This window comes from Aethalodelphis obliquidens, unplaced genomic scaffold (assembly GCF_003676395.1).
Source record: "Aethalodelphis obliquidens isolate GAN/ISIS:26980383/991018 unplaced genomic scaffold, ASM367639v1 scaffold21, whole genome shotgun sequence".
In the NCBI taxonomy this organism is placed as follows: domain Eukaryota; kingdom Metazoa; phylum Chordata; class Mammalia; order Artiodactyla; family Delphinidae; genus Aethalodelphis; species Aethalodelphis obliquidens.
This window is the reverse complement of record NW_020837965.1, coordinates 4,010,650-4,025,511: the sequence shown is the minus strand read 5'-3', so window position 1 is coordinate 4,025,511 and position 14,862 is coordinate 4,010,650. Positions and strand designations below refer to the sequence as shown.

The 14,862-nt window shown below is 49.3% G+C and overlaps 1 protein-coding gene across 17 annotated transcripts in view; it reads right to left on the bottom strand.

Moving 5' to 3' along the window:
• NRXN3 (neurexin 3) overlaps nt 1–14,862 on the bottom strand; it is a 1,686,346-nt gene that overhangs the window by 1,614,561 nt on the left and 56,923 nt on the right. For 10 of the 17 annotated variants that reach the window (XM_027120193.1, XM_027120194.1, XM_027120200.1 and 7 more), the window contains exon 1: nt 4,147–5,666. In XM_027120193.1, coding sequence (XP_026975994.1) covers nt 4,147–4,855 — 709 coding nt within the window. In that variant the 5' untranslated portion in view covers nt 4,856–5,666. Of the gene's footprint in view, nt 1–4,146; nt 5,667–14,862 lie in introns of those variants that run through there. The other 7 variants (XR_003435587.1, XR_003435591.1, XR_003435588.1 and 4 more) reach the window with 1 other exon arrangement.

Sequence of the window (14,862 nt, the reverse complement as noted above, 5' to 3'; positions counted from 1 at the left end):
TACAAATGATATGTGACATAGGTAGACCCGTGTATTAAGATGTGAGAGTAGAGATCAACCTGGGAAAGCTTTCCCATCCTTCCTTGGCTCCACCCCACCTGCAACAGGCTGACTTCATGCTAAGTGAACTCTTTAGAGAATCTGGGACTGAAATGTATACACCTTGGCAGTGAATCAATTCTTCATGGCTGTAAGACTGTTGAGAAATTGCACATTCATAACTAAGGATGTTTTAAAAATAAACAATCAAGCTTAAACTCATTTCAAGGTAATGACAAACTCCCAATGACCCATGAGGGGGCTGCTCTCTGGAGGGCACTAGGGATACCTCCTTATTGCCCAGGGAGCTTCAGGGATGCCCAAAACAGGACAGACTGGACTAAACAGAAGAAGCCAGGTGAATATGATCCACCGCAGCTGGACTATATTCCAAACCAGATTTGCATAATTTTAAAGTGGTTTAAAAAGATTAAAAGTCAACTCGAACAAATCTGAAGTTGAGAACCCAAACGTTTTATTGATAAATATCACACCTAGAAGTAAAAATCTGGGACCCCCTTCTCCCTCCATCATGTGCCAGAATGTTCAATGTGACTATTAATTGGTTTGGGAGTCTTGGAATGAAGTTTTCCCAAGTAGGCTGTGTGGAGTTCAGTCTGCAGCCAGAGCTAATAGCCTTTCGCCCCAGGAAACAGAAGATACTGTGTCCATAGCTCTTGCCCCTAAACCCAACTCTCCCACAGCAACCATCTCCGGTGTCTTGCGGGTCTTACCGAGAAAAGATACCCAACGAGGGATCAAAATAGCCCAAAGCAAATAGAAGAGATGGGCCCATCTGTGCGTTCTTCCTGGGGTGCAGCGTGGAGACATTCTGGAGCCACTGAGGCATGGAAAGCCAGACGGGCCGAGCAAACATCAATACTGCCAGCATGCTAGAAGCTAATGGACCGAGAGAGCGCCTCCAACAGGCCCCGACCACATCCATCGGAAGCTGCAGGAGCCTTCCCAGCCCTTCCTACTCTTGAACTGCTAAAGCATGAAGCCCTCACACAATCAAGGGCACGGCCCATCCTGCAAAGTGGGACGATCAGATGCCTGGTACACAGGACCCGCTGCTGGGACTAAGTCCCCTGGTTCTGTGACATTTGCAATTTAAAATGGGGGAGAGAGGAGGGAATAGACGCACCCTCACTACCCACTTTACACTATCTTTAGGAAAACGGGAAGGCATTTATTTAGGCTATTGATCTTGTTTTATGCAGATCTGCTTGACCCTTAGCAGCTGTGATTTTTTTCCCCTTCATATTTTACAGGTGAGTTTTCCCTGCTTACTCTAAAACTCAACTGTGTGTGGAGAGAACGGGTATTTTCTAAAAGCCTGAAATGCATTTTTGTGATTGATTAGACATAATGACAATTACCAGGATCAACAGGCTTCAAGTCACCAACAATAAATTCTGGTACCTGTCCCAGCATCCATCCTCACCTCAAACTTTGCACTGCTCCAAACCAACCAAGTGTTAGTTACTACCGAGTTTATTTACTATATTACGTATCAAGAGAATAAGGAAATATGCTGTGTGTCTGCCTTCTACAGACAGAGGTGTCAGTCCATAGCCACGAGATGATCTGAACCCTACAGAAAGAACTATTATTAAAATATACATATTGTATTTAGCTATTAAGAAATTGCCTATCATCTGCTCTGAAGAGATTCCTCTGGAGACCACACACACACACACACACACACACACACACACACACAACCGAACCAAAGGGAAAAAAAAAGAGAGAGAGAGAGAGAGAGAAGAAATTGTATACATATACAGCATAGAGATTCTTCCTGCAGAAAAGTGCTGATCCAAACCTGCCCAGAGGAAATGAGTTCTTTTTAAACACAAAAAATGCAATCAGGGATAATCAGCAAGTTAACAACACACTTGCAAACACCCTGGTCCCTAGAAAGGAAGAATGCCGGCTTCCAAGGCAAATTCTGAGAACAGAACAGATCCTTTGGGTGAAGGAGAAAACAAGTGATCATGTCAGCATCTTCAGGCAGAACTTTCTCCAAAGCCAAGAAGCTTTGGAACTGCAGTCAGCTCCAGGAGGGACCTGCTTGTGATAAGTGCTTCAGTAACCACAGTCGCAAAGTGGCTTTGTGGGTTGGTGTTGCCTCTACCCCTCTTCCCCAACCCTTCTTCCAATGGGTTCAATGGGGAAAAACAGAAGCCAAAAAAGGATGAGATGCATGTCTTGCATCTCCCTCTCCTGCAGGCCACCCACAGGAAGGGAGGTATGATGTCCAGCCCAAAAAAGGAAAGAAGCACTCGAGGTAGCCCATACTTGACCTACAAGGAGGCTCCCAACAAGATCCCCAAAGTGTCCTAGTATCCAGCATGTATCACCTGTGAAATAAACTTTGTTTTTATTTTTTAAAAAAATGTGTAATACCTACTACTTGCTAAAATTCGTATCAACCACAACCTGCTTTAGGGATTGGGAAGTTCTGGGAAAGTTTGAGGAACACCTGCAGACACTGTTTATAATTACAAATCCCAAGGCAGTGGGGCATCACCTGAACGAAGAGATAATGGGAGTCACCACTAAGACACTCACCTGGCTGCACCTACCTGACTTCCCTTGACCTGTTGGTTTCCAACTTTAGCTGCAAAATGGAATCACCTGGGGAGCTTTAAAACTATACAAATGCTTGAACCCCGCCCCCTAGAGATTCTGAACGAATTGGTCTGGGGTGTGGCCTGAGAGTCTTTTTTTTTTTTTTTTTTTTTTTTGCGGTACGCGGGCCTCTCACTGTTGTGGCCTCTGCCGTTGCGAAGCACAGGCTCCGGATGCGCAGGCTCAGCGGCCATGGCTCACGGGCCCAGCCGCTCCGCGGCATGTGGGATCTTCCCGGACCGGGGCACGAACCCGTGTCCCCTGCATCGGCAGGCGGACCCTCAACCACTGTGCCACCAGGGAAGCCCCTGAGAGTCTTTTAATTCCCCCAGGTGATCCTAACGGGCTACCAAGGCTGAAAGCCACATTCCACCACCTCCATGAAGAGACCAGCAGGGGACGGTGACACAAACATCTTTAAACAAACAGAGGGCTTAACTCTAAAAAGATAGGAGGGGATGTAACTTCCTTGTGTCTTCCTCATCCCAACCTCCCAACACACACACCCAAATGGTCACTTTGTCACTTCAACAGGTATTGAAATCTAGGCCTTCAGTGAGTCCAGGAATCTGGAATCTAAGTATTTGTCAAAGTAAAGCCTAGACCACTTTTCTCCTAATCCCAAATAGTCAGAATTTGGTGAAAAAGGTGAGGGCAGTCTAAGTCTCTGGGCATAAATCCCTCCTTCCCTCCCCCTGGGAAGTTGTAGTTGAACTTGGGAGGTTCTCCAAGGCCAGGCTGAGTATTGCCACCTCCCCTGGGGGCTTGGCTGGACAGTGCTCCTGTCTGTGCCTTCTCGCACCAGGAGAGGAGAGGACAGGAAAGAGGAAGCACACGTGGAAAATCCTAGTGCTGGAACAAGGAGGCGAGAAGTCCCATCCCCAGATGCCCTGTCCACCTGGTAGACACCTTCCATAAGATTGCAGGAGGAGGGGCACAGCTGAAGGGTTGGATTTACAGCAGGCCAAGTGTGGACCTGCAGTCCATCCATCTCCCGCATTTTTCTCTGCACAGGCATTCCTTATGTTAGGGACGATAAGGAAGAAGTGATGGGGAGTTTCCCATCTATCCCCAAGGATAGGGATCAGGAGGGATGGAGATAACCACTTTGCCCATTTCTGTCTGACTTCTCACCTTGGGCTCATCCTGCTAAGCTGCACTGCGGTGGAAGGAACTCAGCTGGGACACACATCCTGTAGTCTACTCTATCTAGCTTTTTGAGTACAGCCAAATATTTGCGTAAGGAGCCCATGGTTGAGTAGTCAGGATTCTCTGCTGCTGAGTTCTGATGGATTTTCCATTGAGAGCAAGCAAAGGATTTCTACCACCTCCTCAGGGAAAGGGACGCAATAATCTGACATGCAGCTAAAGATGCACTTCAATGATAGAGCTGGTTTCCGTCAGGGGTCTTGGTCCTTACCCAACCCAAGTGGGCCTCTAGCGATAGAGGAATAGGGAAGAGGGCCTTACCTTCTGAGCAGAGCTTGCCACCATAGCCGGTGGTAGAACAGTCACAGGTGGGGTGGCCATCCAGGAGGAAGCAGATCCCACCATTTTCACAGGGACGCTCACCACAGGGTCCCTCGGCATCCAACAGGACACCCTGGCTCCCCAGAAGCTGAGGCTCTGAGTTGCCATACTTGAGATCCAGGATTAATCCCTTGAAGCCGGCCATGGCCTGTACTCCATCAAGGGTCAGGGCAGAAGGTCGTATGTCTGCGGGGACTCCGCCGAGGAACAAGTCACTGACCACATCCATGTAGGGCCGCTGGGGCTGCAGCTCCCCAGACTGGCCCTCACCATCAAGCACCAGCACAGTACGCAGGCGGTCACGGCTCACCATGAGGAAGTGCCAGCTGCTGTCGTTCACCTGTTTGTTGGACAGCACGGCGGTCTCGGCACAGTCCATGCTGAAGCGTAGCTGCACGTGGCCATCCACCAGGGAGAGGCAGAGGAAGTCACAAACGCCGCCGTCGTCCAGGTAGAGGAGCAGCCCCGTGGAAACATTGGTCTTGAACTGGAAGCTCAGGTCACTGCGCGTGCTGGCATCCCAGCGGAGGTAGCGTGCCCACTGGTTAGGAAGGCCCATGAACTCAAGGCCCAGGCAGAGCCCCAGCAGGGACCCCAGCAGGACGCTCACCTTCAGGGTGAAGAAAACCGAGTGCGTGGTGAAGCTCATCGTGGCTGCCGGGATCAAGCCCCGGAGGGGCAGACAGGCAGAGAACAGCCCTCGGGGGAAAATCCCCCTTTGCAGTAGAAGGGAGGGAGGAAGAGGAGATGGGTGGGGGACAGAGAACACACAAGGGGAAGGAGGCACACGCACAAAGATCTAGAGGGGGAGGAAGGAGGAAAGTGAACAAGACAGCCGCAGACGTGCTGCGGGCACACGAGCAAGAAACTCAGTGAAGAGGGGAAAGACAGGGCAGCAGTAGAGGAGGACAGTCAGGTTGAGAAAGTGAGGGTGCAAAGTGTCTTTCTCCAAGAAAAGATCTCAGCTATCCATGTGGATCCGGAGGCCTTGATTCAAGGAGGAGAAAGTGCACGGCGGGTGGAAGCCTTCAACAATGCCGTCCTCCCGGTGGACCCCCAAACACCCCAGCCAGGGAGGCCGGGGAGAGGGCTGGGGTCGGGGGGGCCGTGATGGAGGAGAAGCGAGCAGTGAGGTGAGTCAGGTGAAAGGTAGAAACAGGACAAGGAACAGTCCTGAAGGTCTGCCTCCTAGCAGCAGGGGGCTGCGGGGAAGGGAGCAGCTGGAAGCTGAGTGTTCAGGCAGAGCAGGGCCGGGGGCAGAGTGGAAGCAGGCTCAGACTTCATGGTGCAGGCCAGAGGCAGTCCTGCCCATGACCTGCCTCCCAGGACTCCAGAGAAAAGACCTGCAGGATGAAGGGGAGGGTGGGGGAGAAGGAAACAAAGATTAGGGCCACGTGTCAGGAAAAGACTGCATCCCATTTCACAAATATTGATGGAGTGCTGACTGCGAGCCAGGCTAGTCTAATGATTCCCACAGTGCTTGGTGCTCCAAACAGAAGGGAGGGCCCGGGGTCTTCCAGAGCCACATCAGGACCCCAAGCTCAGTTCCTAATGGTGCACTCAGTTTTCCGTGTGCAAAAATAGTATAAAACCCCCAAAGCCGTATCAGTACGCCTTCACAATATTCATATCACAGGGTCACTTAGACAAAATTTATTTTTAACATAAGTGCTAACATTTTATACACTCAAATACACACATACAATTTTAACTCGTTTACCTATTAAAAGACATGAACATGAAAATGACATTCTTTTTTTTTAGATTTTTCTTTTTCAGTTTGACAATCCAGTGTTTGGTGTAGGCACCCTAAGACAGACCCTCACCTTTAAATTTTTGAGAGAAATATTTATAGGAATCAGTGAAAATAAATCAGAAGGTGAGTAATGAGCAAAAAACACTCATCTCTTAACTAAATGTTGGGGGAAAGGTCTTATTGAAAAAAACACATGCTTTGAGCCTTAAAAAAAAAGAGGCTGAGTGAATCCTAGCTCTTGTATGTGGAACTTTGAGAAAATGTCTTAATCTATTTGAGTTTCTATTTTCTCATTTATAAAGTAGAGAAAATAAAAGACTTTTTCCAAGGTTGGAGAGAAGATTCAATGAGATCTTGTATTGGAAGATTCTAGCATGAGGCTACATACATAGTAGGTGAACAATAAACACTACCTTCTTTCCTTCCTTATTTCTAGGTAGGAAGGGACGAGAAGAAGTGTCTGTACGTGCGAGTGTGCACATGTCTGTGAAGTGGGGATAGCATATTAAGACACATTTTTTTAATTAAAAAAACTGCAGAATGGACAACAAATGAACAGTTAAGGAATGTCACAGACCTAGCGCATATTACGCGTGTTTTATACTGCTTGGAAATGCACCAGCACCCAGTCAAGGGGGTGATCTGGTCACATAGCGGAGTGGAGACTTCTGTGTTCACATGAAAGCAATGAGTGCAATTTCCAAGAGCTATGCAAGTTGCTGCCTATTAATAGGCATGTTTGATAATTCACCATGGTCTCTGTCAGACCACTGTCCACTATTTTTATAACGACCGCATTAGCAGAGCTAGTTATTACCCCTGCTTTGGAGAGGCCAACACTGTTCCTTAAGCAGGAACAAACACCTGTTTCCCCTGAATAAGCAAGCCCAACCAAAAAGAGGCTGATTAAATCCATCATGAGGAAAGCCTCTGTTGTATAAAAGGTCTTGTCCATGCAGTGTTTCCCAAAGTGTGGCATGGGCACCTCCAGGGGTGCAAGGGATGCTTACTAGAACATGGGCACAGCAGTGTGGAGGTGCCAACTCGTGCGGAATGTGAGAACCAACTATTAAAATTTCAGAAATTTTTGAGCTGGTTGATGACACTTTGGTAGCATGAAATCAACTATGCTAGGAATATTTACACCACAGAAATAGGCAAACATCACAAATCAGAGTCTGAGAAGATGAGATTTAAGGAAAGTCTTCAGAGAGGGTGAGAGAATTAGCCACAGAAATATCTGGGGAGAATGTTCCAGAAGTAATAGTCAGTGCAAAGCCCTTAAGCCTGCAGCAGGCTGGTATGTTTGAAGAACAGCAAGGAGCCTGGTGCTATTGGAGTGGAGTGAGTGGAAGACATGAAGCCAGAGGTGAGGTGGGTATCAGGCAGCTAGAGAATGAGTGATGACCTAGTCTCTAAGAACGTGATCGTTGTAGGAGGTGAGTTATGCCAACCAAGGCAAAAGGCAACATCCCAGGGGAGAGAGGAGATGCTTGTCCCCAAAGAGGGCTTCTTCTGGTCCTAACATCTGCCATGTCTACATATTTTTTTCATCAAATTTTTGAAAAGGGGCCACTTTCAGGGAATGTGCAGAGGACAGCAGCTCCCCTGCCCCCTCCCCCTATCATGCATCTGATTTAGAAGAGCGGGGAGCAAGGCAGGCATGAGCACGAAGCCTCTCCAGAGGAGTTTCCCAAGCCAGGAAATATTAATGAGCTGGGAATGTAAAAATCACGTGGTATGTGATGGAGCCCACGGCGTGTGAGCCCCAGAGGCCTGGGCAAGTGTTTTCTCAGTGACGCCACCCTGGCTGCTGCACCTCCCTCTCCACTCCCCGTCCTGCCCGTTTAGACCAAGGCGTGCAGCTCAAGATGGCTAAAGCCAGGGGGACCCTCGGTGGGAGGCAAGGACATTCGGATGGAGGGCTCAGTGATCTGGATGAGCAGGGAGACGGGAATCCCTCTAAGTGGATAGATAGCTCCAGAAGCTTTCAGACTGGTCTAGATGTCAGCTCACCTCTGGGCCCCTGCAAGTCTCTTATGTTCTGCAGAAATTAAATGACTTGCTCAATTCAATCTAACTACTTATTGAGCTCCGATCTTTTCCAGCCACTCCTGGATCTAAGCAGAGTAAGACACGGTTCTCGCCTTCAGGGGCATCACAAAGTAGTGGGGGAAAGTGTACTTTAGAGACATAAAGCAGAGCGATAAAGAGTCCAGGCACTGGAAGCTCCGTGGGACGCAACCTGGGGGCACGGACTGCTTCACCATGGTGCTGCCACAGGGCCTTGGCATGGAGTGGGAGCTCAGGAAACATGTACAGGAAGAATGAACAGTAAAAACAGAAGCTGAAGAGCAGTGCTGAGGATCATCTGACTTCTGTCCCACGCGGCGGCCTCCACACCACCCCGCTTTGTACAATGACGGCAATCCTGCGCCTCCACACTTCCCTGGATGCCCACCTCAGATGACTCCTCAGGACAAAGCAGCACATGTCTGGTGATCTGGGGTAACCCACGAGTTAAGAACCAAGCTGCCCAGGACCACTTGCTGTGAGGAGGATCATGGGAATTTACCCAGCCTGCTTAGGGGTGACCACTCTATCCCGCCTGCTGAGCCTCCTCCATCAGATTGGCAGTCCTCCCCTCCAGCCCGGACCAGCACTGGAGATACTGACGTTCCCCTGCCTGCATCTTGGGGAGTCAAAAAGGCTAACCGAGGAAAACCAAGCTTTCTCTCCCACAGGCGCCAGGTAGAATCTGATTTCAGGACTGGTAACATCAGAATTGGGTTAATCTACACTTGACACCCTATGGTCTGCCCACATTCTCTCCTAAAGCCCTTCCATTTCTTTCTTGGACTGTGGACATTTCCATGGCCTCTAGAAAATTGCCACAGTGGCCCAGCCAAAAGCTAGAGATGACCTTACATTTAATATCACAGGCCTCGAGCCAGCTGCCCCAGGCATTTACCCTTTGGCCTTCTCTAACCCTCTGGCAGGGCTGTGCGAGGCTCAAGAAATGGGAAAATGGGAGCCAGGGAGTGCTCTCTACCGGGTAGGCCAACTGCTACCCTCTCCTGAGCCACAGGAGGACGCAGGCAGCCGCACATGCAGGTGGTTTGCTCCAGGGCCCACATGGAGGGCCCAGACTGGTGCAGAAGCTCAAAATGCTTGTCTACTGTGTGAGAATCCAGCAGGAGAGGGAAAGTGAGTGACATTATCTAATTGCCAGCTAATTTACATAATTATTAAATGGCATACTCCTTATGGGGGGTTCACATCTTTGCAAACGTCTCACGATCCAGCTCCTTAGGAGGCAGCGGGGCCCTCACACAACTCCGACACATGGGCTATTTGCCATCGGCACAGCTCAGGAGATCTGGCTGCCATGTGCCTTTCCACCTCCCCCCCTACAGCTCCTCTGTTCCCTTGACAGACTCAGAGGAAAGAGGGGCCTGTGTCTAGAACCACGGTCATTGGGAACGATGATTACTGTCCTCAGTGCCTCAGACTGGGCTTGCCAGTTCTTCCTCTAGAACAGCGGTCCCTAACCTTTTGGCACCAGGGACTGGTTTCATGGAAGACAATTTTTCCACAGACCGGGGCAGGGGGGATGGTTTTGGGATGATTCAAGCGCATTACATTTATTGTGCACTTTATTTCTATTATTATTACTTTGTAATATGTAATGAAATAATTATACAACTCACCGTAATGCAGAATCAGTGGGAGCCCTGAGCTCACTTGCCACCCACTGATAGGGTTTTGATATGAGTCTGCAAGTGACTGATTTATTATGGTCTCTGTGCAGTCAGACCTCTCTGCTAACAATCATCTGTAGTTGCAGCCGCTCCCCAGCACTAGCGTCACCGCCTCAGCTCCACCTCAGATCATCAAGCGTTAGATTTTCACGAGGAGCACGCAACCTAAATCCCTCGCATGCGCAGTTCACAGTAGGGTTCCCGCTCCTATGAGAATCTAATGCTGCCCCCGATCTGACAGGAGGCGGAGCTCAGGCGGTAATGCGAGCGAAGGGGAGCGGCTGTAAATACAGATGAAGCTTCGCTTGCTGGCCCGCTGCTCACCTCCTGCTGTGTGGCCTGGTTCCTAATAGGCCACGGACTGGTCTGTGGCCCAGGGTTTGGGGACCCCCTGCTCTGGAACTTCTCATCAGCATCCTTCTTATGTCCCTCATCAGGACCAGAAAGTCCCTATAATGGCTCTCTGTTGGTTCTACTGGCCTCCCTTTCACCATACCCCTTGCCCCCCTTTGAAGGTAAAATGATTTTCACCACCAATCTGAGTCTAGGTCATTTAGGTGGGCTTCATCCCAACCCCAGATCTTGTGACCCAATTTAGCCAATTAGGACATTCCAATCTCCTGCCATAGTGATTAGTTTAAAGATGGGTCTGTCAACCAAACTGAGTCAAACTGGAGTTCACTCTGGAACTTTTTCTGGAATTATTGGCAGAAGGGCCCTCTTTTTTTACCTCATTGTCAAACAACTATAGTGAAATCCAGAATTGATAAGAGATACCATTGTTACTATTCAAGATAATCTTGTCTAATAATGAAGACAACAAAGAAGTAGACCCAAAAGATGGACAGAGATGGATTTCTAGCGATGTTTTAGCACCTAAATGTAGCCAGACCTGAAGCCCAATGGATCCTGGGACTTTCATTACATGAACCAAAACTTTCTTTTTTCTCCTTGCTTAAGTAAGTTTTAGTTGGGTTGTGACCAAGAGTCCTGACTGATATACTCCTAATACTAAACCTTAAAAAAATACTGTCATTGGGCTTCCCTGGTGGCGCAGTGGTTGAGAGTCCGCCTGCCGATGCAGGGGACACAGGTTCGTGCCCCAGTCCGGGAAGATCCCACATGCTGTGGAGCGGCTGGGCCCATGAGCCATGGCCGCTGAGCCTGCGCGTCCGGAGCCTGCGCTCCGCAATGGGAGAGGCCACAACAGTGAGAGGCCTGCGTATAGCAAAAAAAAAAAAAAAAAATACTGTCATTGACACATCAACAGAAGCTTTCCTTTCATATGGCCACTCATACCTGGCAGGACTCCCTGTGACTTGAGAGACATGTCAGATGTCGCACCCCTACCACCAATGCTCTACACCCCTCTTGCCCATGTCCCTGGGCATGCTCTATCCCCAGGTGCTTTGGAGGGGGATGCAGGCTCATCCTTGCACAACAGCCTCAGAGATTCACTCTGTCACCTAAACTATGCCCCTCTTGGCACTACACCACTAGGGCAGCCCCTCACACTCAGTACTCTCTATCTTAACTCAACAGCAAAGGCTCTACTGCAGGCAGGGGTGGTGGGGGTGGGGGGGTGGGAGGGTGAAGGCATGAATTCTCTCTGAAATATGAAAGTAGTTCAGGGTAGGGATGCCGAGCATGGGCTTCGGCGTCAGGCAGGGCTGTATTTAAACCCAGACTGTCATTACTATAGCTATTTAGCCTTGGGCAACTCTCTGAGTCTTTGATTCATCTGAGAGAGAGAGAAAGAGAGAGAGGGAATGATAATACCTATCTCATAGGGTAGTTTTGGACTTTATTAACTTTCAAAATGCACAGAGGTACAACTACTTTTGGAAAACTGCATGGCAATAGCTACTAAAGCTGAATATTTTTGTCCCATGACTCCATAATTCCCCTCCTAGGTATACACCAGCAGAAATGCTTACCTATGTCCAACCCAAGACATGCACAAAAATCTTCATAACAACATTAGTCCTAATAGCCAAAACCTAGAAAATAACCCAAGGTCCATCTGCGGTAGAATGGAATAGAAAACTGTCATCTATTCATGCAAAATGCCATACAGCACTGAGAATGATTCGTCTTCAGAGAGCCACATGGATGCATCTCACAGAAGAGCACATATTCTTTCTTTTTTTTTTTGCGGTACGCGGGCCTCTCACTGTTGCGGCCTCTCCCGTTGCGGAGCACAGGCTCCGGACGCGCAGGCTCAGCGGCCATGGCTCACGGGCCCAGCCGCTCTGCGGCACGTGGGATCTTCCCGGACTGGGGCACGAACCCGTGTCCCCTGCATCGGCAGGTGGACTCTCAACCACTGCGCCACCAGGGAAGCCCTTCTTTTTTTTTTTTTAACATCTTTATTGGAGTGTAATTGCTGTACAATGGTGTGTCAGTTTCTGCTGTATAACAAACTGAATCAGCTATACATATACATATATCTCCATATCTCCTCCCTCTTGCGTCTCCCTCCCACCCTCCCTATCCCACCCCTCTAGGTGGTCACAAAGCACGGAGCTGATCTCCCTGTGCTATGCGGCTGCTTCCCACTAGCTATCTGTTTTACATTTGGTGGTGTATATATGTCCATGCCACTCTCTCACTTAGTCCCAGCTTACCCTTCCCCCTCCCTGTGTCAGTCTCTAAGGTCCAAACAGAACACAGGCATTAGAGTAAGTGCCCATTTCAGGGAGGTTAAACCCCTGGGCTCTGGAGCCAGATCTCCTGAGTGCAAATCCCAGATGTACCACTAGCTACCTGTGTAACCTGGAGCAAGTCACTTATCTTCTCTGAGCCTCAGCTGCCTCATCTGTAAAATGGAGTTAATAGTGAGTTACCATGGAAGGGCACTTAATAAGGGTAAAGCCCTTAGACAGCAGTGCTCGGCACAGGTAAGTACCGAGTGAATGCTAGCTACCGCTGCTGCCGCTGCCGCTACTTGCCCTTGATGCTTGTATTTCCTCCTAGCAGCATGGCTGACGTTGGTGCCTCAACTGGCCTGCTCGGGGAGAGTAACATGGACAGATGGACATCTTTTAAACTTCATCCCAATGACACAGACAATGGTAAGAGTCACATCTGAGTCTTCGTGTGAGGAACCTTTGGAGGTACAGGGGTGTTTGGACATACAGAGGCAACTCGACAGTATCAAGAGCAGTATCTCCAGGGGCCTGAGGCAGTCTTAAATTGGAAGGGAGATCCCACAGGCTCTCTCAAGGACAGAGTTTCTGTCTAGTGAATGGAAGTTCTAGAAAGAGTATTTGTGTCTTTATCTTACACACAGACCACCTTCAGATGAAGTGGGCTACCCTGTCACTGGAGATATCCCAGAAGAGACTAGAAACCCTTTGGCGTTGCATGTCCAGTACTAAATAGGTCTTTGCATGAAGTGCAATAGAGTCCAGAAGAACAAAAGATGACTCTGGCCCAGTGTGGTCAGGGAAGAATTCTCAGTGGAGGGGGAACTTAATGGAAACTTGAAGGATACGAGGCATAGGCAACTGAGGAAAAGTCTGCTGTGGGGAAAAGACCGCTAGACCGGAGTCAGAACGAGGCTCTGTCTTTCCAACTATGGGTCAAGTGACCTTACGGGAAACTCTATGATCTATCCAATTTTTATTTCTTCTCTTGTAAATTAGGGAAAACAATGAATCCACCTTCCAGGATGTTGTGAACACCTAAGGAGGTAAAAGACTACACAACGTAAGGTGATAATCATGCCTTCTTATCGTCATGCCTGACAATCCTTTAAAGTTCATACTAAAAGCAACTCATGGCATTAGTCTCTGCCCCTCCTATCACTTTTACTCCATCCTAAGGGTGTCCTGAGTTTTCTAGTGTGCAAAACGCAACCACGACAAACGCTTCCCCGCAGATGACAGAACTCAGGCCTTGCAAGGTGCCGACAGGCTTTCCAGCATCCTAGGTGCAGCTAGGAGCTCAAGAGGCTGTGGTCATTCCCTCATTCATCCTCCTCCCTCCCCCGTCCCCTCCTCTCCCAGACAGCGGGCCTCCCAGTCCGGAGTTCCAAGCCATGGGCTGGGAAGCCATCTGGCTGCTGGGAGAGTTAATAATTTATAGTGAAGATAATCACCCTTCAAGATCCTCGCCTCTTGGGACCATTAAAAAAGATTCCATTGAGAGTCAGTGAGTTCTTTACATGAGGGGACAGGGAGAAGGGGAGAGGGGAGGGCTGGATGCGGGGAGGAAACGGGGAAGAGAAAGGGAGGGAAAAATCAACTAGGTGCTCAGCTGACCTTCCACCTAACTGAGGTAGGGGGAGAGGGAAATTATTCAGTTCAGGAAGACAATCTTATCCAGCTTGCGCAGCACCAGCCCAGAAAGAGTGCAATTTACGGTCTTTTCTCCTAGCCAACTCTCTCTACACAAAGAGAAAAAAATCAAACATGCAAGAGATGCAGAGAGAGATGCAGACAAGAGGAAACAAGCCTGCCCAGCAGTCATGTCTGGGGCTGCTGGGATGGCTCTCTCTGTTCTCTTTCCAGGGCACAGTAAGGCCCCCACTGTGCTAACTACTCCCATTACTTGACAAATTCTCCATTAACAAGCAAGCGGTGCCAGAGCTGACGGGGGTAAAGCAGAAGGACTCACCGGGGCTCTGCACAGACTCGAGATGCGCAGACCCAGACCCGTGAGTCCCCAGCTTCATTACGGGGCAAACGCAGGGCCTGACACAGCCCATCTGTGGGGTGCACCTTGGAGGCGTGAGGTGCAGGCTACGCTTCCTGCAGTGTGATGCGATGGCTGAGGGTAGAGGAGCACGTGCGGGCAGGGACAGGGAATGCCATCTCTAGGAAGGATTACAGCGGGAGTGTGGACTGAGCCTGGGGGTCTGGGGCAGGCTGAGGGCAGCCTCTAAGAAGGAGGCAGAGCTGATCAGTGTGTTCAGGACCAAGGCAATGGCAGCTTGGTCCTCCCGTGATTTTGGAAAGCCGCACTGTTCTCCCAGCACACACATCTTATAAAAGAGAAGCGGCACCCACAGCAAGCACTCCTATCACACGCACTCTGTGCAAGGCATACACCAAGTATCTTACACTCTAAGAAGTAGTAACTATTATTATTCCTATTTTATAGATGAGTAAACTGAGACCCCCCAAGAGATCAAAT